Here is a 26,022-nt window from a genome sequence, read left to right as displayed (position 1 = left end):
CAATCTACCAAGTGGTGGACCAAATATTTTGAAAACCTGTTCATAGAAATCTGCTTTACTTTCAAGAATCTCAGCATTTTCATTTGGAAAGTTAAAGCAGACAGTAGATTTGCTAAATATGCCCATCTTTATAAAATATCAAAGCTGTAGCACTGCTATGATTCTTTAGGAAATATGGTGGTATAGAATATAAATTAACTTACTAAATTACTTAATAATATTTTAGTGGACCTCAATATGTACTTCTTTGTCTTAAATGTATATCTTGACTTTCTAATATGATTAACACTTAAGCATATACTACAATTGTAAAAGACAGAAACTTCATCATTATAGTTTTGGAATAATAATAAGGTATAATTATATAAATCAAGTCACTAGTTTTAATCCTATCGTGACACACCAATGTTGTTTACCTACTATTTGCCACCCTGTTATTTTTATATTTTGATACAAGAAAACTCAGCCAAACTACATAAAATTACATAGAATCAAATCTGACCATAAGGTCAGCCATCGTGTGTGTGTATGCATTAAAAAACAAAAAATACATTAATATACATTTCAGTCCCCAGGAAAGGAAGATGGTACAGATGGTGGTTTGAATCAGGTAACCCAGCAGGATTTTTTAAAACAATAGTCAGACCTGAGAAATGACAACTAGAAGTCAAGCTCTCTGCCAGGGAATTTCAGCAGTATAGGATAGATAAACTGTTTTGGGAATTCTCTTTAGAAAGGACAATGAAAAGCTACATGGTTTAAGGACACTACAGAGATGTTTCTACAAGCACATTAATGTTGTGAGGAAATATTTTTGTAGTGTCTCCTCAGGACCATAGAAGGAAATGTATTCTGCCTGGCCAAAGTGACAATCTGGCAAAATTTCAGGACTATGATAGAAACTAGGTATCAGGCTGATGCATGCTCATTTGAAAAGACCTGATAAAGATCTGCAAAACAGGGAACCAGAGTTCAACTGATTGGAAATCAGTATCCCAAATATGCTTTTTAAAGATGCTTATGAGCATTTTCAAAACCTAGTGAAAAAAGGATTATCCTAAGGAGTGAAATTCCAATAACTTTTAAGCAAGCTGATATAATGTGGTCTCTAGCAGTACTGGAAAAAAGGATAACTTTAGTCACAGTTTATAATTATTTATAACTCTATAAAAGTTATAAATAAATATATACATACAAAAAAGCTCATAAAAGTTAATATATAACTAAAACTATCATAACATAAAACTCAACTTAAAAAATCAAATATGCCTTAAAGCTGGCTTTTGTATCATCTGACAAATTTTGATTGCTGCTATGCAAAACTTGGCAACATTGTATGTTGTGGTAGAATTAGTGTCTGAAAGTAGCAGAAAACTATAAAATTGTCACGTGCACCTTATTTATACAGTAATGGTGAGATGAGGATAGTACAAATATTTCTGTAATAAAGGCACTAGAGAAGCTAATGCCTCTTGAACTTTTGAAGATATTTCCACATAGTCCTGTGATTATTTATTTATTTATTGGAATTCATCAAACCAAAACAATAATGGTTGTATATTACATCATTTGCTGATTTTGACATATCATCATGTGATAATTTCAGTGATCTAATACTTAGAACACAGAAATTAAAAATGAACTACAAATTGGTAGCAGACAATATAATTAACTTTGTTATTTGATAATGTAACTATGTTGTTACATTTATTTCTTCCCCCATATACTATCAGATCTAAATAGGCCTTTTAAAACATACCCTGGTAGGAAATTTGATTTAAAAAATTTAAAAAATCAATGAATATTCCTTTTACCAAGGAGTTGAAAGAGAAGAAAAAATAGCTTATTCAAATTTTAATTATTTTATTTATTGTCAATGAACCATTATAAATACTACTTAGTTTTTGCTCTGTGGTAATCAGGCACTCTAGCTTTTGTTTATAAAAAAGATATTAGAGTGGATGGTTTTGCTTTTTTGGTGCAGCATCTACATAACACTAACGCTTTTCAAATGGATGCTTTTAACTGCTCTCGTTTTTATTATCTCCAAATGACTACTACCGATCAATAGTTATAAAATTACATCTGCTGAATATAAAGCTAAAACCAGTTAGAATTGATTTAACTCTCTTTTGAAAAAAGAATATAAGTATCATATGGTGAACAAGAATCTACCCTATTGATTTTTAATCCTCCTGTTTTTAACACTGGGTTTCAAGAACCTGGCAATAGGACAACTATCAAACCATTCCACATTTATTTGCAGACAAATTAGAAAAAAGATCACCAAATGGAGGAAGGTCTTAGAAATAAAGGACTCTAAGACTGTGCGGTGACAATGATACACTATCAGCTTACTCAGAGAAGTTACAGTGGGAATAACACATTGAATTATACATTACACAAATGCACTGATTTATTGTGGTAATAACATCCACCTCATTAAAAGATTCTGCTTTGCTGCATTTGGAAGGCTACATATTGTTTTCTACTATAAATTAATGGCAGTACACAGAAAACTGTGGAACCCTTATAACAATAGATCTGTAATGACAGTGCTCTATATCACTGCTTTCTCAGCAGCTTCAGAATAAAATGGAGACAGTGTATTGGGCTAATACATTTTACTATGCTTACCCATATTTTCCTGACAACAGCTATGGGGTTTTCTAAATAGTTAACTAATTATTAGCTATTCTGAGGAAAAGCATTACATTCTAAAATCTTCTCCATGAAAGGCTGTTTCTCTTTTTCTTTTTGTATCATATTTTAAAATGAGCAGATAACTACTGGTCTGCTTAATTGGATCTGAAATGGTATTATTTTCTAAGGGTGCCAAAACTAGGAAATTACCAATTGTGATGCATGGGCCATAAATGAGTTTATGCAAAGCGTGCTACAACTGCAGTTCACTGATCTACCCAAGAGAATGGCTTTCCCTGAAAAAATAGGCAACTTAAAGTAGACCTCTGACCTATAGTACTGCAATAGATCTTACTTATTGCCTCAAAGGATGCAGCAATTACAAAGATGCAATTAGAGTTAGATGCAGCTAAAAGAGCTCAACAATTTTAAAGCCAACATTTGTCGTGGACTTTTTTAAAGTTCTGCCAAGAGAAACTACAGTTAGCTATCCAAATTACTAAAATTTTACCTTTCAACTGACATATATCCTGGTTTCTTTTCATATCATCTAACTCTTCACTGTATGTATATTCTGTATATATCTGATAATTATATTTGTTGGTGGTTCGCTTTTTAAGATGCGTTTCAACATCAGATTTGGAAAACAAAATAGCATAGCTAAGAAACCAAAATAAATCAAGCAGCCAAAGCCATATGGCAGGGCTGTCTTAATGCATGAGCCTGATGGGCACTTGCTCATGGGCCGCATGAGCATAGGGGCCCCATACTAATCTGTGTATGTTAACCCTTCAATGCACCTTGTATCATTTAAATACAGCAACATATTTATTACATTTTACTGCATCTTTTATTAATACTAACATGCAAATATATGTTTAATTTTATCAACCATTTACATTTTTATTCCTGTGAGTAGTTGTTGTAGGGACTCCAGTACACTTCTTTGCCTGGGGCCCATAATGCTGTTAAGATGGCCCTGCAATATAGAGAAGCAGAATGCAAACATAACCTGCCAACTTCATGATACAAAAATCATTATTTGCCCCATGTTTAATTTATACACTGCAAAAAAAAATAAGGCTAGTTTGGTTTTCAAAATGAGGACTGATCCTACCGTAACATTGATGTACAACTGAAAAAAATGTTACTCCTTATATTTACACAGCTTAAACAAACATGAAGAGATTATAATGTAATGTTTGTTCATTAAAATACCAGGATGTAAAATAATAAAGAGTATCATACAAATGCACTTTGGTTCCTTCATTCTTCCAAAAACATCTGGTCTTCAGGATATTCTAGTAAATGTTATCATGGTTAATGATCATTGGATTAGTTTGGACTATGCAAGCTGAATGATCCAAACCATATTTGTTCCATTGTATTTTCTAAAACTCAAGTCTAACACTGAACATGAACTGTGATACTTTCCTACACAGGCTCTTATTTTTGAAACCCTGAGGAAAATATACTAATGATTAGTAATTTTTACACTATGAATCACTTTGCTTGTGATCACAGTATGCCTTTTATAGCATATAAAACTCTCCCTTCCCGTTTTAAAAGATCAATTGCTACTTACTATTGTATTAACAAATATAATATATAATAGCCTACACACTGTATAATTCACATTATAAGTTACACTAATTAGGCATTAGAAACATGATTTTCTGTTTGTTTATATTGTCATTAGAAGTTTCAAATTGTAATGAAAAAGGTTGTGATACAAAATAAATTCTTACTAGAAGCCATTCAGACATGAAAGAGTTAAAGGAAATCCTAAATCTGATATGTCACAAATCCAACTTGTCTATATAGGTAATAAGCAAGGACAAACAAACCCCAGAAAATCAAATGCTAAAGAGCCAATCAGGCATGGAAAGATTTCCCTTTCAGGTTAGCTTTTTAAAAGATGAAGAGGCAAGTCCATTTTCTCTTTATGCACATTACTCATGGGATGAGTAGGAACCTCTTCCCAGTTTGATTTAAAGCCAGATAAGCTGAAAAAACAATCCCAGGAGTCTGAGACTGAAGACTGAAGAAAAAAAATCTATGGAATGGTGGAGCTAGATTTAGACTGGAATGTTAGTTTATAGAATATTTAAAATCTGTTTCCATTCATTATACTTTGACATAAAACCTGCTAATGTCATTGTCATTCCAGCTTCCTGTCCTTTTGCCTTTTAATTCCTATTTAATTCCTTAATATTGCTATACCTAATACTTGCATTCTCATTGAATCAGCACTCTCATTCTGAAAGGATTTTTAAAATATTCATCCCTTACTGAGTTAAACTACAAAGAGGAAGGAAAACAAGGGGAGATGTCAGGACTTCACTCTACAGCCACAAAGAGGACTTCTCTGGCCAAGAGTATGGTTGCAGTATTTACTGAATGAAGTCTCTCCCATGAATTGTGGGAGGTGGTAGAAGGATTGTGGAGGAAAAGCCCAGGAACTCTGTTCAAGAGAGCCAGAAATGTCAATGACATGCAGTTCTGTGTGCTTTGTTATAAAAAAGAGAGAGAGAATGAGAATACATGCTTCCACACTATATTGAACATCTGTCTTCAATAGAAACATAGAACTGAAAGGCTCATTAAAGCCATCAATTCCAGCCCCTCATTCAATAAAAGAATCAAAATTAAAACATCCTACATAAATGGCTATCAAGTGTCAGTCAAATAGGTTCAAAAGAAAGTGAGCAGAACTCCCTTTAGGTACTTAGTTCTTGTAGAGAATAAAGAAAACGACCATACCAGAAACATCTAGAAGCAGGTCTCTAGGCAAAGGTGCAGCACAATTTCACTTGCAAGGTTCTGTTATTAGAGCTAATCTCAATAATGTAGTTTTAGCTTTCCTCTGAAATTGAATTCCTGGTCTCATCTAACTAGAACAACAAACAGTCTCACTGATCTAAAGTTTTATTCTAACATTTAATCTTTAATGGTGGGTGGAAATAACTTTGGAAGAGAGGGCAAAAAGATGCAACTAAAGGAATTGCACTTCCAGACTTGCAATATTCTGTTGACATAACTTTACACATAAAATTACCATGCTTTCTGATACCAATCTTGCATAAGTACATTTCTCCTCCACAAGTCTCCTTTATAGCCATGAACTGGGGAGAATTTTTGTGGTCTAAGTTGCCTTTTATATGACCATTCTCTTGGCTCTTTTCTCTGTCTCCCTAGATCATTCCCACATATCTACTACATAGAGGTAGTCCTTGATCTATGACTGTAACTGAGACTGGAATGATCATCATGTCATGTCAGTTATTAAGCGTATGATCGTTCCCAATTTTACAACCTTTTTTGTAGTGGCCATCAAGTGAATCCATCATTTTCAATGGGAATTTTTTTGCTGAAAATAAAAAATGCTGGTTTCTGGCGAAAAAAAATCATAAATCATGATCATGTGACCATAGAATGCTGTAAATGACCATAAATGCAGGCTGGTTACTGAATGCCCAAAATGTGATCACATTACCATGGTAGAGGGAGAGGAGAGTCATCAGAACTTTGAAACTGGGTCGTAAGTATCCCGAAGGAGATTGGTTTTAACCTCAAATGGTTGGTAAGTGACTGGCCTATAAATTGAGGACTACCTGTAATCAGTATCTACCTTCCTATAATGTTATTCTTTATCCCACTTCCTGCAATATGGAACAACAGAGATAAGGTTTTGACTTTCCTCTATGTATGTATCTGAAGAAGGTTTTTATACCCCCTCTCTTTTGTTTTCTAGGGCAATACATACCCATCTTTTTCAACGTATTTTCAAAGAACCTAGTTCTTTATGTAGTTCCCAGAACAGATTAGAAACTTTGAAGTAGTTTTATCTAATGTTTCCCAAACCTGTGAAAATTACACATAATTGGATAAAAGTGGTTTTTTGAACCTATTACCAAATGGCAACAGGACATTTAAATAAGGACTGTCTGATAAATGGTAAAAATGACTCTGAGAATGGGTTTTTGGAGGAATGAAGAAAAATATTTGTGGAACACTGGCTTAACCAAATAACAAGATAGTACAATTGTTTTGCATGGAAATTCCATTGTGTGGGATTTTTTTTTTTTGCATACACCATTCCTTCTCCAAATATCTTGCCTATTCTTGCAAGAACACCAGAAAGCTTGGAGAACAGTGCAAGCAGCCACAGAAAGAAAACTTGGCACAACCATTTGCGGCTGGTGCACAGCTACTTGCATACAATAGTATCAGGCTGAGTATAAATGGAAGAAAAATGGTGAATGTCATCTAAGCCTGGCAGAGTTGGTAGGAGCAATTGGGGCTTTGTGCTACGAGGCTAGGGTGCCTGGCTGCAATGGGGCTTAGGGTGGCATTTTTAGTGGCAGAGACCGCATTAGGGCTGAATTAAAGGTCGGGGGGGCAGCTGGTTGACACTGTTGAAGTTAGCTAGTAAAAAAGAAAAGTATGTGAACTATAGCATTTCTCTAACAATTCTAATGATTAATTATGCAAAGGAATGTAATTATATAATATATGATAAGTAAACAGCAAAAAGAGTTGCATGCTATTTTCCCTATTAAACTCAGAATCATATATAATGATTTTCATTATGCAATTTACATAAAATCTAGTAAACAGGATATTTTTCTATAAATCATAATTATATTGAAAATAATCTAGGCTTCATAAACAACTCTGACTGAGATACTTGTATTTATTCATTCACTTACTTACATAAATGTGTATGATTGCTCTTCTCACTAATGCAACTCTGGGTGGATAGCAAAGATGTAAAATACAATGTAGACACAATACAAAAGATACATTTTAAGACCCACTAAAACATAAAGTGCCCATCAAAGACACTCAATATGCTTGTTTACTCCCTGAATTGTCATGCCCGGAGAAGCAGATAGGTCTTTCAAGGATTTCTGAAAAACTTGTTAAGACTTACATTTTAAGATGGGTGGCCATACAATTTGAATTAATAGTAAATAAAAGAAAGAACCAGCTAACCTGGATAATATGGTTTTACAAAGGGCAAGCACAGTTGATCTCATACATTTTATTAAGCTGTTGACCAAGACATAATAGTATGATTCAAACATAAATCTAACCCAAAAACTATTAACCACTTAACATAATTGCTGGGTTCTCGTATTATGCTTTGGAAACCTCAAACAAGCTATTTGATGGCTTGAAATGAATCTACCCTATTATTTCTGTGGCAATCCTGATCTTACCTTTGTTGATTATTTTGTGCTCTGATATATTGTAATCCATGTTGAAGCAAATATCAATCCACTATATCAGTAATCTTAATATAAATCTCCACTTGACATTGTAATTTTACAGAATAGCTTTTAGCACACAGTGTAAGCCTCAGAATCTGGTGTTCTACAAAAAATTCAGTTATTACAAACCTCACAATTCCTAGGTAATATTGGGAATCTAAGATCTTTGACAAATATATGCAGAGGACACTGCCTTTGCAATCACACAGAAATCTTGTCATGAAAGGAAGTATTTTTTGAATTTACCAATTGGTTTAGACTTATTATGAGATATTACCAGTGGTGGAATTCAAATATTTTTGCCACCGGTTCGGTGGGTGTGGCTTGGTGGGTGCGCTTTGCTCACGTGCACACACCTTGTGTGCACGCGCATGCCAAACATGCACTTTACGCAGGCGCAGTAGCATTTCCGCAGGCGCAGTGGCATTTCCAAAGGCGCAGAGGCGATTGTGCAGGCACAGAGGCATTCTAACTCTCCTCCTGCAAACCTGCATGATCCCGGTCGCTTCAGCAGCTGCCGCGCAGCACTATTCTGTCAAATTCAGCAGATAAAAGTGAGTATGGGAGCCCGGGTGGGCGGGTGGGCCCAACAGCAGAGCGGTGGAGAAAACTGGTTCGGTCTCTGCTGTTCATTGCTGCTACCGGCTCACCAGAACTGGAGCGAACCGGTCGAATACCACCACTGGATGTTACATATCACAGAGAAAAAGATGTTACATGGGATGTGTACTCTAATAACTGGAATACTTTCTAGTGGTTTGTTATTTGTCCTGACTAATTCTTATGCATCAGAAGATGTTTACATGATAGGACAGTGAAGCAATCAGTACTCAAAAGGTGGTAATTGATTTGGAGAACACAACATCATTTATGTAATACCTGACTAAGCATCTTTAAATCAATTTGTCTGCTCCTGGGATCACATAGCAGCAGCTCCAAAGTCTACAAAAAGATGCAGCTTTTTGTAAAGAGTTGCCAACAAATCCTATGCAAGAGTCCTCAGGTGCTCCATGTCAATCTTTCCTATTTGAATATAGATGGCAGTATGGCTCTAATACACTCATGAAACTTTTTAAATATTTTTATGAGATACAATAATGACAGAGTTGCAGTGTACAAAAATTATATATATTTATAAATATATTTATATATATTTGTTTTCTTAAGTTTTCGCGGTACTTACATGTATGGTGTTCGGCTTGGTTCGGGTATTTTCCCACGTCATTGTAGTTCTTTTAAAAGTTGTAGCACGTTTCAGCAGAATCTCATCTGCCATGGCAGATGAGATTCTGCTGAAACGATGCTACAACTTTAAAAGAACTACAATGGCGTGGAAAATACTCAACAACCAACACCATATATATATATATATATATATATATATATATATATATATATATATATATATATATATATATATATATATATATATATATAAATGGATTGAAAATAAAAGTAACCGAGAAAAAAATCTGATGAAGTCATAAAAAGTTGAAGTGAAAAAAATTAATGGAACAGATTATATCTACAAGATTCCTTTCAACATATCACAGTGTAATGAGGATGAAATGAGGAGGGAAAATGATTGGATTGAAAAGGAGACAGGATGTGAACAAGACAATGAAAAGCAATGTATATTTCATAAATAAAATATGTACTGTTCATAAATAAAATATGGCACACTTATTCGTTGAAAAGAAGCACTCAAACCAAAGGAGAAAAAGCCACTGGAAATATACTTCCAGTGTTTGTAAGATATAATAATCAGGCATAGAATAATTTTAAACAAGAATTTCAATTGTTTTGATTCCATTTTGTTGCTTAGAACAAGACTTCAAAGTTAAATCAAAATAAAGAAAGGATTGTATTTGTAAGTCAATTAAATCACATTTGGCCCATAACTATGCTAATAAAGATATTATTATGAAAAATGTTTCAAAATGATAAAGACATTGCTATGATTTTAAGAACTAAAAATCCAGCTCAAAAGTTTCATTACTACATGGTGATTCTAAACCAAGGAATTGTTTGCAGAACTGTAGGTTCTTTACCTCTGTTACCATGGAAGCTGCTTCTGAAATTTATCTAAGGTACTAGAAGCAATTCTGTGATGTGTAGAGATGCTATTTTTTTATTTTAAAACAATAAAAATATGAAGTTCATAGGATTATCCCATGTGATAATTTAAATTCAGCTATTTTTACAGATTCTACGCATTAAATTTTACATACCCCAAAATATTTTTAAATTATACAAATTGTTCATAAATTAAGAATAGCTACTATTTTTATAAACTATAGTGCTACTATAATTGTCCATGTCTTGAGTAAATAATGATGAAGAGATGGTGAGTAGACCAGCTCTTCAAATCTCTCCAGACAAAGAGAAGACAGAGATCACCCACAAATCTTCCAGGCACTTTCTGCTCCCAAAGAGATCACAAGACACTGATCTCTGGTGTCTTCCTTCCTTCCTTCTTTCCTTCCCTCCCTCCCTTTTTTCTTTAATTGCTAATAGTTTTTCTATGGAATTATTATCTTTAATAAAATTATTTTTAAATGCCCAATACAACTATGAAGAGCAGAAGCCTGATGTAATGTGACTAAACTATGACAAATGGGATCTGAGGAGACTGCATCACTGAACTTGGTTGTTTTCTTGCAGATGTTTCTGCAAACTTATCTAGCATTAATGATGTTACATAGTTTAGTAAGGAAACATCTGCAAGAAAACAACCAAATTCAGAGAGCACCTCGAACCTCGTAGTTGAACCATGAGCTACAAATATTCTCTTCTATCGAGACTGAATCAATTAGAAGTAGCACTTAAAATCCAGAGCAGAATTTGTGTTGTCTGATCAACTGCAACTAAACATAAGGAAAGGAGATCGTGTTCAGATACATATTGAAAAATGCAAATGCCCACTTCCATATGCAAGGACACCTTGGATGACAGTAGCAGTAATAAACCAAAATGTAGGCATTGCTAACATACTGCAATACAAACTACTAAAATATAGTAAGTGTCATTTTCCTTCTGGGATAGATATTTTTCAGTCCCTGAAGCATACTTTATCCTTAAAAACAGAACATAGCTATATTAACAATTCTACACGGAGAGGGAAATATTAAATTGAAAATATGATGAACAAGACAGTTCAATAAGATACTTATTTCCTTGTAATAAATCGAACATACAAATTATTACAGACTAGACAACATTATCAACTCTATTGGTTTGTTTATTGATTTGTTTATTCACAATAGCCTCTATCTCACAATATAGGCTCCTTAGGCATGAACAAGGATTAAAACCAAAACTAAAACACAGTATAAATAATAACCGAAACTAGCAAAATAAATATGTGGGCAAATGCAAAAAACATTCCAGTTCAAGTTCTAGGATGAACAGATTACTGTATATACTCGAGTATAAGCCTAGTTTTCAGCCCATTTTTGTGCTGAAAAAATCCCCTAAACTTATACTCGAGTCAGATTCCCTCTGAAAAAAAATGGTGTGGAGTCGCGGCCTCCGGCGGCAGCGACTCCCAACAGCCCAGCCAGGAAGGGAAAGGCAAAAGCGCTTTGCCTTTCCCTTCCCGAGGTGGCGGGACTGGGGCCGGGCCGGCGGTAGTGACTCCTGACTCAGGGGGCCTCTGAGGGAGGGAAGAGAGTGACTCCTGCCTCCCGCTGTCATCATCATCTTCTTCTTTTGGGTTAGTGAATCAATTAAACCTTTCATGATAGTGAGATCATTTCCCAAATTAATTATTTTTATTTTTGAAATTTACCAGTAGCTGCTGCATTTCCCACCCTCGGCATACTCGAGTCAATAAGTTTTCCCAGTTTTTTTGTGTAAAATTAGGTGCCTCGGCTTATATTCGGGTCGACTTATACTCGAGTATATACGGTAAGTAGCAGAGCTCACTTCACAGTCCAAAAGCTTACTTACAAGGTCAACTTTTTCTATTGCTACAGAATCTTTGTATCATCGTAACCTTTAGCCATCCAGAATCTCTCAACAGTGAGATAGGCGGCATGTAACATTAATACATAAGTAAAAATAAAGCTTATAAACATTAGTTTGGAAACAATTAGTTTAGCTTCAGCATAGCAGTATGCCTAAAACAAAACAAGAGCTGCTAATCAGTCCAAAGGCCTACCTAGAGGATTAGTCATTTTCCAAATTGGCCAACTTGATATCTAGCAAAAGGGCCTCCTTCCATTCTTATTTGCAACAGAACAATACTAATTTCTAATACTAATGTAGCCATCACACTGAACAGTTATTGAAAGCTTAATTCTCAATTTGTTCCCTTCTAGTTTATAGCATTCATGTTCACAGACATCACTGTTATTTCTTGTAGAAGTGAATTCTATAACTTTAACTGTGGGATCCTTGAAGCTCTCTTGTCTGCCAGTTTTTTTGGGGGGGACCTTGGTGGTTCCTGGATTAGTGTTTTCTGCTTGATTGTTTGCCTAGTGTTAATCTATGCTTATCTGAGCATTGGCTGCTGGAGAGTATGCTTGTTCTGAGTTTTTGTTGTTTCCTTAACTTTTTTATTGTCTTTTGTCTCTGAGGGTAATAGGCAGTTTAAAAACTGGATAAAGTTACTATGTATAATAGCAATAGCAACAGCACTTAGACTTATTTACCACTTCATAGTGCTTTACAACACTCTCTAAATAGTTTACAAACGGAGTCAGCATATCTGGGTCCTCGGTTTACCAGGCTTGGAAGGATGAAAGGCTGAATCAACTTTGAGCCAGACAGGACTAAATTCTGGCAATTATGGTGGTCTCTCATGAATGAAGACACTGAGGCAGTCGTCTTGAAGCCAAATCGGGATGAGAGCCCAGGGCAAGCTCTGACACCCTCTTTTATTAGAAGCAATCTTTGTTAACGTTTGCAATTTTTGTTAGTGTGTTGTTACAAACTCATTACATCACACAAAATACCATATGAGAATACAAAGCTGTAAAGTTTAAGTTTGCTACAATTCTGGGTAAGAAGTGGCAACATTTCGACCTTTGTCCCTCGCCTCGTGTTACAAACAACTACCAGAAGGCCCGTTGTCCTTGCACGCGCAGGAAACAGATAGCAATTCCCACATCTCCTCTGTTTTTCTTTTTTTAAAAGACAGGGAGTGTTTTAGTTCCAACAGCAGCCTTTGTCAGGCGTAGGCAAGAGTGCTGTGTATGCTGATGTTATCCATGGCGTTCGTGACTTCTTCGACCATCACAAACATCTTGTCCTCGTCTGGGTCATCACAGGTTGGCTCTCCCATTTCATCTTCGGATGGCAGTGGTTAGTTATTTGTTGATTCCAGAGAAACCTTTTGTGAAATGAGAGACCTGAAGTAGGAGAAGGGGGAACACTGCAATGAAATAATGATCTATAATATGTGATGTGGTTTAACTGAAAAGCAATGTACCAAATGTTCAAGACACAAATGAACATCAACACTAATGAATAACAATACTGCACAATTTCAGAATGCACCAGATAGAATCCCAGTGCAAATTATGTGTTCTATATTAAGTATTACAAATATAGGGGAAAGAGTTAAAGGCATCACACTCCATTCAGTGCACAGGAGAAGTTTTTCTTCAAAGAAGAAACTGGAAATAGAACAAAGAATAACAAACTATGATTCGAATTGAGAGGAGATTAACAAAATAAAACCGAGAAAATTCAAAAGAGAGGAGAAGCTATGTAGAAAATTGAAAATGCCAATAAGATGCCAATGGTATGCAAAATGCCAATGGTATGCAAAATGCCAATGGTATGCAAAATGAACACGAATCTGAATCTGTGTCTGTACCAAGAGTTTTGACCTGGGACTAAGCAACTTTCAGAAAAGAGATTTTTATGCTTTTATGTTTTGTGTTTCTGTGTATCCATGTTCTGCATGTCTTTAAAAATTAACAAAGTTTGTTAAAAAAAGAGAGAGAGGCTGAGAGTTTTGAGGAAGGATAGAGCAGATCGGGAACCACAGAGATTCCTTTGAGAAGGGCATGAGGGTGAGATTGTAAGAGCAGTTTTATCGGAGAAGAAGGAGGCAGAAGGAGGAAGCTGTGTGCTGACAGAGATGGGGAAAGGATATGAACACATCTTCTGCCATTGATAATTCATACACAGTGGATGGTATATGGGCAGCCTTGGGAGAGGGGCTAGCTGCGGCCCTCTACTGTCGAGCATCTCTGCTGGCGGAGGGCTTTGCTGCCCCCCGCCGGGCCTGACATTGTGATTTAAAATGACCAGGCTTCCCACAATTGTAACAATTACCAGATGGTTTATTACCTCTGGTGATAGCTGCAGCCGTCATTTGGAAGTGTCTAAAGAGGCTTTACTGAGGGGTTTTCAAGAGAGCCCCCTCTTTAAAAAGGAAAAAATTTCATTTGGTTGATTCTCTTAGTTCCTCAATGTGCAATTTCTGGTCCTGAGAGAATCCTCCACCCATACTCACGAGGGATCCACGGCGATCGCCTGCGATCGAATCAGGGATGAGGTATACCAAGGCTATGCCAGCCGATGAGTATGGATGGTCCAAAGACGTACCACCTCGCAGATGATCACGTCGGGGTCACCAGTTATGGTGGTCTCTCATGAATGAAGACACTGAGGCAGTCGTCTTGAAGCCAAATCGATGAGAGCCCAGGGCAAGCTCTGACACCCTCTTTTATTAGAAGCAATCTTTGTTAACGTTTGCAATTTTTGTTAGTGTGTTGTTACAAACTCATTACATCACACAAAATACCATATGAGAATACAAAGCTGTAAAGTTTAAGTTTGCTACAATTCTGGGTAAGAAGTGGCAACATTTCGACCTTGTCCTCGCCTCGTGTTACAAACAACTACCAGAAGGCCCGTTGTCCTTGCACGCGCGCGAGGAAACAGATAGCAATTCCCACAGCAATGAACAAAGTTAAACTGCAATAACTGCATTCTAACCACTGTGCCACCATGGCTCAAAGTATAAACAAGGAGCAAGTCCCATAGTTGGGTAATGAAACAAATAATCACATTCAGAGGGCTCCAAGGACTCCATGTATACTTAGTTGATAAAAATTAAAGTACCTTTGACAAATCCCGGAAATTACTTGGAAGTGTAAGGTCCAACTCTTCTGATTCATAGTTAGTGATCACCCAAGGAAATACTGGATACTGGTTTAAATCATTGTATGTACGCCCTGATGAGAAAGAGCAATGATGCTTTTTTTTTTTTTTTAGAAGGCACAAAATTAAAGAAACCTTTACTAAATCTCATAGGAATAAATACAACTTTATGAAATAAAATGTAGACAAGAATTCTCATTCTCCATCTGTCTTTTAAAAATTCTATATACAGGATATTTTCAAGACTCAAATAATGAATTCCTGAGGAATGAATGTGGAAGGCTGTTTACTGCATAATATGTAGTGAACGTAACCTTTTCCATGTTGCTTAGTAAGTTAGCCAATGATACAGGAAGTCATCTTGTTAAAAATATTGTTAACTAATTAAAAGTTGCAAACTAAATGAATATTATACTGAAAATAATACTGAGTTAACAATAATCAGTGCAGATTTCTTGGTATATCAAGAAAGAAATATGGCACGCACTATAACTAAAAATAAAGAGAGTAATATTTCCTCTAAGGCTATGCCCTGTATCTTCCCTGCTGATATTTTCACCCAGTAAGAACAATATTGTTTAATCATGCATACGGCAGATGTTTTCAAAGTTTTTCGTTGACTTATAATTGATGGGCTGCCATGTAATCATTTATATTTAACATTGAGTTTGGATTCAAGTGATTGATTTCTGTATTTTTATATTATTGCCAACCACCTGTAGTTTTATGAGCTGGGAAGCAGATAAATGTTGAAAAATAAGTGATTAAATAACGTACAGGGATTCTTTATAAATGTTAAGAAGCACCAGTAAGAAGCAAGAGCAGTAGCATTTATCTAAAAAGAGAGACTCAAATTCTTCTAATTAATTTTCAGAAAATATGCCAAACTTGTTCAAATTATCTTTAAGGGATTTTCATTATTACCTGCAATGGTATTAAGAAACATAAGATATTCAAAATTTGAAATCTCTCTGTGTTGCCATCGCTGAGTCATATTTGAAGCTTTAAAGATTTGACGTGGAGTGGCCATAGAAATACGTCTGAAATACAAAAATTTTATGACATGTCAGCTTAAATCCCTAAGCAATCTGGAACCAAAATATATCACTGAGATAATTGGGAAAGTTGTGTTGTGCACACTTAGAATGACAAGAATAACAACTTGCAGTGACTTGCAAGCCTACGCTAGAATTGTGCTTCTACTCCAAAAGAATCTGAGGAAAAGTTTCAAAAAGCTGTTGTTATCTCAGCTTCTGAAAAGCCAACAAATTTTTGTTTACTCATGTGTGTGTGTGTGTGTGTATATATATACTGTATAAACACATCTCTATATTGTTTTTATTCATTCTCTTGCATTGTGTATTTTAGAAATAATTTGATTTGAGATTCTTTAGTACAGCAAGTAGTCCAAAATATATTAACTGATATTGATATATACTGTGATATATACCATAATATAATATCTATTTATGATATTTAAAGTGCTTAACTACTGCTCTTCACTGAGAGTTCCAAAAATAATAAAATGGATGTTGACACTCAACTCTTGGAATCCTAAAATGTCACTGCCAGGTTAACTTTTGCTGTAGGGATTTCTGTCTTATAAAAAACTGGCCTCAGAGTAAACATAGGGTAACCACAGAACTCAGAAAACATGTTTGCTAGATGAATATTTGCAGACTATAAACATGCACAGTCTGGTTCATTGTAAAGATGAAATGATTCTAAAATACTGTATTCAACTAATTTGCCCTTTTAAATCCATACATGATAGAATTATAAAAGTAGAAGGGAACATTTGTGAATGTGATGTCCTGCCCTGTTCAAGTATCCAATTTAAAGCATCATAGAAGTGTCAATGCCTGGTCCTCTGATTCTCCTCCTATCAATTTAGAGAGAACACATGCACATATTATATTGAAATAGTATGTATATGTTTGGGGTTTTCTTTCTTCTGGTGATCATATACACATATTAATTGTATTACAGATTCTCTATTATAAAAGTATTCATTCTCTTAATAATTCTGTACATCATTACAAGTTGTATTAGCAAGCGCCAATTGTTATTTCTTTTTCTAGTAGACTTCAAGACTGGTCACAGATTACATAAAACTATTGTCTGTTTAACTGGTTTACTGAATAAACAATAGCTAACTGGATTCACACAAAAGAAGTCAAGAACAAATAAAATATATCATGGTTTAGCATAGTACATGAATTCTATGCCCAAGTATAAAGGCACAGTCTGCTGTTACCAAATAAAATAAAGTTTAATAGGGACTGCTTTCTTTTTCTAGATTTTGAATCTTTTTCCTGATTATGGCTATTTGCTTTCTATATTTCAACTTTATATTGCAACATTGTCAGTTGAAATTGTTTTCAAAAGTTAAGAGTTAATATACCTGGTTTGAGGCAATCCGAAACTAGTTCCAATTCCAACACGAGGTAAACAATTGATTACTTTTTTTACAGTTGCAGGATCCGGAAAGTTGAACATGACAGCAACTATGTACAAGAAACATTTAGACATTATTCATTGTTATTTACAGTTACACAGTGATTTTGGGAATAATAAATCATATGACATAGTGAAAATGCAATGCATATTTTTAAGATACTATCCCAACATAGTGTTACAATGTTAACAACACAGTCATAAAATGAATTGTTTTGTTATTATTATTGGAACAAAGGAATTTACCAAGCAGTGAGTTAGTTTTATCATTATGTTATTATGCTGTTGAACCTAAATGATAAATGAATCAGTGTTCTTTCCTATCTTATCACTTCTGGCATTCATTGGTGGGATACAGTGGAGCCTTGGGTCATGACCGATTTGGTTGCGCACAACCAACTGTGCATGTGCAGAAGGGGAAATCGCCGCGGCCGGGTTTGTTTGCCACCCAATTTTTGAATTGTGACCCAATTCAAAAATCAGGTGAATTTTTTGGTTGGAACCCAATTTGGTAACGAACAGGAGCTTTCGCAAGCTGAGGTTCCACTGTACATCTTGTGGATTAATATTTCCATATGTGGATTATCCATTAAAGTTCAGGATCCAGGCAGGCCCTTCTTGATCTTTCAGAGGCTTTTGGTATCATTGAGCATGTACCCTTCTAGACATCTTTGGGAGCAGGAATTAAGAGGTGTATTGTGGCGGTTGTCTTCCTTTCTCCAGGTCCAGTTCTTGGTAGGAGGGAAAAGATCTAATCTAATTTACTTTGAGAGGTCCTTCATGACTTTACACTGCCTCTGCTTCTATTTACCATCTATGTAAACCTGCTGGATAAGGTCATTCATTAACACAGTGTTAAATATCATAAGTATCCTATAATACATCCCTACCCCTGGCTGAGCCAGAGGCTATGGGTGTCAGGGCTCTTGGATCTGAAGATTTTCCTTTTTTTTTTTTATTTCTCGATGGGCTTGCATTCCATTTGTGTGTGAAAGTCCTAGAAATTTCAAAATTTCTGATTGGTATTTATTTGGAAAATGTAATCTGACATAGTAAGCAAGTTGATTCATATTTCAAACTCGTAAAAGATCTCACTTCCAGAATTACCTCTGTTAGCCATAAAGATTTCCAGTGCTGTATTCTGCAATAGATAGCGTCGAGAAAATACTGATCGAATCTCTGAAAACAGCCATTTTCCATGCAGTCCATCCGTATATGCAAGTATCTGCAAGTAGATAAAAACAAATGATACATTTTTGAAATAAGCATTAATTTATGAAAAGGTATATAATACATACCCTTGCTTGTTTATCTTTAGTTATTTTATACTCAAAAATTAAGAATCAATTAAAATGAATCAGTATCATTTCTCAAGGATGGGGAACAGTTTCCTTCTTTGCAATAATTTTTATTAAAATTTACAGTTAAAAAATACAATATTAATACAAACTAAGAAAAATAGAAAAAGTGCATAGCAAAAATAAAAAAAACCTGATAATCAATATAGTCAATAAAAAGATAAAAAGTCATTTCTCCCTTCATCAAACATAAACAATTTCAATAACTTATCACCTTCTTTGATACTACAATAAAGGATCTCTTCTTCATATATCATCCTCTTCTTATATCTCTACTCTTATCTATAAACTAATTCTTAAAGTTTGATCCTTTAGTCCTAATCAGCAAATGTCCATAAAAAGTTATTAGTAACAACATACAATATATATTTTAACCTTGATCAAAGAAGCCAACTGGTTTCAGATAAGCCAAACATCACAACAAGTAACAGTACAAAGAATTTCTTCAACTTTTCACCTTTGATATTACAACAAAAGATATCTTCTTCCCATATCTCTTATGTCTAAAAAAAAAAAATCTCTTACAATCTCATCATTCAGTCCTAATCAGCAAAAATCATGAAGAGTTACCAGAAACAACATATATATTTTAACTTTGATCAAATAAACCACTTTATATTCCTTTCCTTTGTTTTTTTACAATCCTGATCATTAACTCTTTAAATAGTATTCCAGAACTTGATTTCTTTTCATTTTCTCTTTGTCTCTTCTGAGAAACTCTTTCAAAACCAGAACAGTGATTTGGATAACTTTCTTATTTTGAATTTACAAAATAGATGTGTTAATCTCTTTTGTAAGCCCAAAAGAGAAAAGTTATCCAAATCACTATTCTGATTTGTTATTTCTTGTAATTATTAAGACATCAGCCAGTTTTATATTGTTATACTGATTGTTGCGTGTAGCTGGAAGTATATCCAGGGAAGTATCTTGTCCCAACAGCAGTGTAAAAAGTTTAAAATAACCCTTCCCTTTTAAGAAAGTAAAAAAAAAAAACCTCCTTCGAAGACAGTAAGTCTAGGCGTACTGTCAAGAATGTAGTAACGGTGGAAAAAAAACAAAAGGAGATTTCTTCTAACTACTGGTTCTCCGAACTGCTTAGAAAGTTCACAAGGGGTTCTATAGAACTCGTCAGAACCGGTAGAATCCCATCCCTGTGATTAAGAGAGGAAGCATCTTTTTGAAAATGTCAACTCTGGTTTGAGCAAAGATGGAAATCCTTCAGCTGCCAAAGTTCTTGTCATTTACTTGCATGAAACTATTGTCTGGAGCCCTTGTGTGCTATCCCTTTTTTTTTCCAGAGAGGAATTCCAAAAAGATCCATTCATCAGCTCCTCATTCTACATGGTTGGTTCCACTCTCTATGGAACAAACTCCAGTTTGCATTTTTACTTTGATAGTCTGTGGGGAGGGGTTTTTGTCATCATTCATAAAGTTTTGCCATGATAAAATCTGGAACCATCCAGTTTAAGAACTAAACAAAACTGAAAATTATTTATATATAATTATAATGCACATTAAAAAAAATAGGTAACTGCTAGGATGAGGGAACATGACCAAAATAGCAAAGTAAGGGTAGAAATTATTAATGGGAAACGGTAAAGGTTTTCCCACACATGCAGGCTAGTCATTTCTGGCTAGGGGTGGTGCTCATCTCCGTTTCTAAGCCAAAGAGCCAGTGCTGTCCAAAGATGGCTCTGTGGTCATGTGGCCAGCATGACTAAATGCCGAAGGTGCATGAATCGCTATTACCTTCCCAACAAAGTGGTCCCTATTTTTCTACTTGCATTTTTAATGTGCTTTCGAACTGCTAGGCTGGCAGAAGCTGGGACAAGTAACTGGAGCTCACTCTGTTATGCAGCGCTAGGGATTCAAACCACTGAACTGCCAACCTTCTGATCAACAAGCTCAGCGTCTTAGCCACTGAGCCACTGCGTCCCCTGCAGAAATCATTACTGTTCTATAAATACCATTATTGCTAATAACTATCATATTATTTCAATCTGGAACTCAAGGTGACACATACAGATTATTTCAATACTGTACCTCTAAGATTATTTAGGATGAGGTAAAAATAAGAGCAATCCTATAAATATAAACACAGCTGGGATTCTCTGGATCTAGCTCAACACCCTAACCTGTATTCCATCTGGGTTTTGGTTTACTCTTTTCCATTACATACTCCCGAAAAAAATTTTTTTTACTTAAATGTGCTGAATCTTACAAAGAGAAAATTTGTCCCTCACATTCTTCCATTCAGGATTTATTTCTTCCTGGAAAATACTTTCTCTTCCATATATTACTGCAATTTGTTTTTCAAATTTGCCTCACTTCTAGTATTCAGTACAAAAGTGAACATTATGGAAGATGTGTAACTTCTCCTACTCTTCCATAGTTACCTCTAAAAATATAAAGCAATTACAAGAGCCCTACGTTACTCTAGATTTGCATAATGCAGTATACTGCCACCAATTGACCAGAATAATGGTATTCTGTTATATTGTATCGTTAAATATTATAAGGCAAAAGGAAATATTTAACATCTGTAATTCTGTATCCAGAACTAAGCTCTGCAATTCAAGTTTATAAACTACAACTTTCATTCCTTTAGTTCATAGCCTGGATTATTCAATTAGTAGCTAATCATAAAAACAGAAAATGTAATAACAGTTCTTACCTAATATTAAATGATAAATCATAGATATAATTACAATTTTTCTTTGAATAGAACCTTAAATATAACTTCAGAATAGTCAAAAAAGCTTATCTAATAAATTTTTGAAGCATTAACTTGAACAAGTTAGGAATCTGGAGGCAGCTAAAATAGGCCTTCATTCCTTGCTGGAATGGTATCTGCCTTGTCTGTAGATTTAATTCAAAGTCTCTGGAGTTCAATTAAAACTGGATTAGGTGAAGCAGACCTTCTTTGGGACTTTCTTCCTTGGAAACTCCACACACACTGACAGCACCCTAGACAGAGGTCTAGCCCTCCAGTGAACCAGTTGCCATGGAAACTACATCATTACCATCACTGTTGTGTCATCACACTAGGCATATTAGTTTCTAAGATATACACACATACTCTCTTTCAGGTAATCTTTTATCTTGGAGTATGTCTTCTAAAATTATATCTCCTTTCTTATTTAAATTGCATTTTTCTAATCGGAAAAGTTATTTTTAGCATATCATACCAAATTAAGGAACCCTGCTTATTCTGTTCATATGGAACCCTCTGTTAAATGTTGTATTGTTGTATGTTATTTTACATATAATTCCACTAGTCACTGAAAAGAGACAATGTTTTTTTTTTCTTACACACTGGACAGAGACATGGAATGTTTGAGTAGCACAACCTCACTTCTAGCTATACCATCAACTTCTAGCTGTAGAAAGAAATGCTTTACTTTCTAATACAAGATTTTAAGAGATAAAGTCTTTCAAATGAAAAGTTCCAGAAAAGATATTGTTAGTGCTAATATATAGTTAACTGAAAATTACATTATCTGTTTTTTATATTATAAAAATAATGGACAATAGTATTTAAAAGTTTTAAACCTTTTTAATTTTTAATGTTTTTGCATAAACTTGGTCTAAAATGTGGAATGTTTTCTACATAAGTTGTAAACTCATATAGAGAACCTATTTAAACAAATAAGACAAAAACATTTGTTCATTTATTTATTGATGAAAATGATCCAAACTACATTAATGTACGTGATAAAAGTACGTTAATCATGGCTTTTAGTAACTGGAGTGCTTACCGTTGGGAAAGAATAATTGCAACTAAACATTTCCAATACTTGCTCATCTGGCTTGGAGGAATTTTAGCCCATTCTTTTTACAGAACAGCGTCAATTCAGATAGATTGACAAACTGCCCACTTCAGGTCCTTCCATGACACTTCTATAAGATTAAGGGAAGGGCTTGACCTGGCCCTTCCAAAACAATAGCTTTCTTCTGTTGTTACCATTCTTTAGTGATATAATATAAGTGTTTTGGGTTGTTTGTGTGTTTTGGGTTGCCATGTGCATTTTGAATAATTTTCCTCAATAAATAAATGAACAAGTATAATGTTTTTACTTGTTTGTTTTAATTGGATTTTCTTTATCTTGTTTTAGGAATTGGGTGGAGAACAGATCAAAATTTTAGATAACACCAGAGAGCTTGTGACACACTAGAGAACCCATAACCCACTGGGTCATCCTTTCAGAGATATTTCTTTATCTAAACTGAAGAAGAAAAAAAGATCACAGGCAGTCAAAAACTGTGGGAACAGAACTTCCAAGTATTGCCAACTTCCTTATTGAGGTTACTTATAGGAAACTGGCAGTGAGTGTTGGAAATCATTCCTCGTCCTTGGCTGACTTGCAGAACGCCTGCCATTTTTGTGATGGGAGAGGGTACAAAGGGAGCAAACTGCACCCCATCTTCCTACCTCAGCATATCAGCAAGGGCCCCTGTCTCCAGGGACGAAGAGGGCTCACCTGTCAACTACCAGTGTCCTCAAGCCAGCAAGCAGGCATCTGAGTCACTCTTGCAATCCTTTCCTCACTGCCTATTATCCATAACAAATTTGTAAATTTGTCAAAATATAAACATGTCATAAATTAATTGTATTTCTAACATTTTAAATGTTAGTTTTAGTTTTTCACATAGGCGTCAAAATTATGTGTGGCCTAAAAAGTTTAACGATAACTGACTTCAGCCCCTTATGGGGTATGCTTCAAAGAAACCAAACCAATTATACAAACCAGCAGTCCCCAACCTTTCCAGCTCAGTGGATTGGCAAAGGCAGCAGTAGTGGTGATGGGATGAGGGGGGATGATTTTGTATGCGTGCACACACTGCTTTTACAAATGCAGTTTTGCATGTGTGTGCCCATGCACTCACTCACCACTTCTGCAGCCTGGTTCCAAATGGACCACGGATTGGCACTGGGTCACAGATCAGGGGTTGGGAACCCCTGTCATAAACCACAGTTTAAAAAAAAAATTAAAATGATGACTTAGAGCAAGATTGTTCCAGCCCGCGGGTTGGATGCATCACGTACTGGCCATGCCCACACCCAGTTTAGTGAAGGGGAAAAAAGTCCTGATATATCATGTAACCCCACCATGACGATGTGAGTTTGACACCCCTGACTTAAAGCTTTAGCTGCCAAACATTTGAATATACCAATTTAGAAAAATAAACTTTATGTTTGTCGCGCATATATGGCAATCTCAAAGAATACTTTACTGTAAAATGGTTCTGAACTGAATTCAGCTATATCACTGATTTTGGAAACAAACACATTAGAATAACAATTGTCTCTGATTCCTAAGTATCCCATTTCCTTTTTAGACCAGTTACTGCATCCAGATGTTAAATGATTTAATTCCATTCTTCAGTGTAGAAAAACTAAATACACATTTTTGAAATACCATTATAATGCTAAAATATAGTTTTATAAACACAAAAGTGTGACACCTGTAATAATATGCCATTACTTTTACCTAGCAATGTCCTACTAAAAGAACAGATAAGAATGCTTAAATGCTTCAGCATAACATATGATGTAATGTCTAAATGCACTTTGATCTAAATATGAAGTGGATTTACTATTGAAAATTTCTGCTGCCTAGAATCACATACTGAACAGAAGTTATAATTAAAGAAAACCTTGACTATGTGTCAGAATGGTCAGACAAACTTCAAATCTCAACAAATAAATGCTCTGTCTTGCATATTGGCAAGAAAAATAATAAAAAATAAAAAAACAAGCTGGATGGACAAGACCTTGTAGATGACTCTCACTCTGTCAAGGACCTTGGAGTTCTCATCTCTGATGATCTAAGTGCTAGAGCCCACTGTAACAACATTGCCAAAAAGTCATTAAGAGTTGTTAACCCATTCCTGCGAAGCTTTTTCTCCAGTAATATTGTATTACTAACTACAGCATACAGAACATTTGCTAGACCAATTCTTGAATACAACTCATCTGTCTGGAATGCACACTGCATATCAGACATTAATAGAATTGAGAGAGTCCAGAAATATTTCACGAGAAGAGTCCTCCACTCCTCTACTCACAACAGCCTATGCCCAGGAGTGGGATTCAATTTTTTTAACAACCGGTTCTGTGGGCGTGGCTTAGTTGGTGGGCATGGCTTGGTGGTCATGTTATTGGCTGGGTGTGGCCAACTCAATATCACTCACATTGAGGCATGCATCTCCTCGCCTGGCCTCTCATGACTGTGGGGATGCTGCAACAGTCATAAGCGTGAAAAATGGGCATAAGTCACTTTTTTCAGTGCCATTGTAACTTTGAATGATCACTCCACACAAGCAAAGTACCAGCAAAGGAGGGAAAAAAAACTTCCTGAGACAGGAAGTCTAGTGCTGCCAAGAATGTAATAAGGGTTAATGTTAGGGATATACACCCTAGCAGAACGTGCAACGGTAGTCAGTCAGGCAGGCAGATATGTGAGATAAACGTTGTAGTTTACACTCAGTAAAACAGATACACAGTGCTAGTTAAATAGTTTATTCCAGTAAGATTGTTAGCATAGTCAAACAGTCCATATATCATACACTTAGTTCAGTCCGTCCGGGATTATCCATTAGCAAAGTCCAGTGTCGAAAAAGAGGTCAGTAAACTTACAAATAATCAGTCCAGTAATATATCTCTTTTTGCAGTAGAGATATGAAGAAAATCAAACCTCTTTTCTTCGCTCAGCAATAGCAGGGAAAATACGCAGTTATCACCATCAATCCATCATTGTCAGCAATCCAGTAAAAGCCAGCAAACAGTGAGCTCACTTGCTCCCTCTTATGGTGATTTTACAACCGCACCCAAAATACATGTTTTACATTTAAAGTGACACACACAATCATAGTCTATATATATTATTTTACCCAAACTAAGTTAGGTAACCATGTTATTCCTAACAGTTAACGGAGAGGCAGTTTCTGTAAGCAACACCAGAATGTTTCCTTCTTGCCTTTCTTACAGGATTAGGCCAGTAATTTCTTCTAACAACCAGTTCTCCGAATTGCTTAGAATGTTAACAACCGGTTCTAGTGAATAGGTGCGAACTGGTAGAATCCCACCCCGCCTATGCCTCCAGACTTGAAATTTTAGGCTTAGATAACTTAGAACTACGCCGCCTTTGGTCTGACCTAAGCATAGT

The 26,022-nt window shown here is 35.4% G+C and overlaps 1 protein-coding gene across 7 annotated transcripts in view; it reads right to left on the bottom strand.

The window, feature by feature from the left end:
* The window catches only part of LRBA (LPS responsive beige-like anchor protein), a 351,486-nt gene that overhangs the window by 91,251 nt on the left and 234,213 nt on the right, over positions 1 to 26,022 (bottom strand). For all 7 annotated transcript variants that reach the window (XM_087963037.1, XM_026668758.2, XM_026668760.2 and 4 more), the window contains 4 exons: positions 18,603 to 18,720; positions 17,443 to 17,545; positions 15,963 to 16,078; positions 15,000 to 15,112 (listed from right to left, as the gene is read on the bottom strand). In XM_087963037.1, coding sequence (XP_087819163.1) covers positions 15,000 to 15,112; positions 15,963 to 16,078; positions 17,443 to 17,545; positions 18,603 to 18,720 — 450 coding nt within the window. The remainder of the gene's footprint in view (positions 1 to 14,999; positions 15,113 to 15,962; positions 16,079 to 17,442; positions 17,546 to 18,602; positions 18,721 to 26,022) is intronic.

The sequence above is a fragment of the Notechis scutatus genome, chromosome 4, assembly GCF_049901735.1.
Source record: "Notechis scutatus isolate UNSWTSFEM ecotype Mainland chromosome 4, rNotScu1.2, whole genome shotgun sequence".
Classification (NCBI taxonomy): Eukaryota; Metazoa; Chordata; class Lepidosauria; order Squamata; family Elapidae; genus Notechis; species Notechis scutatus.
This window is presented reverse-complemented; position numbering and strand designations above follow the sequence as displayed.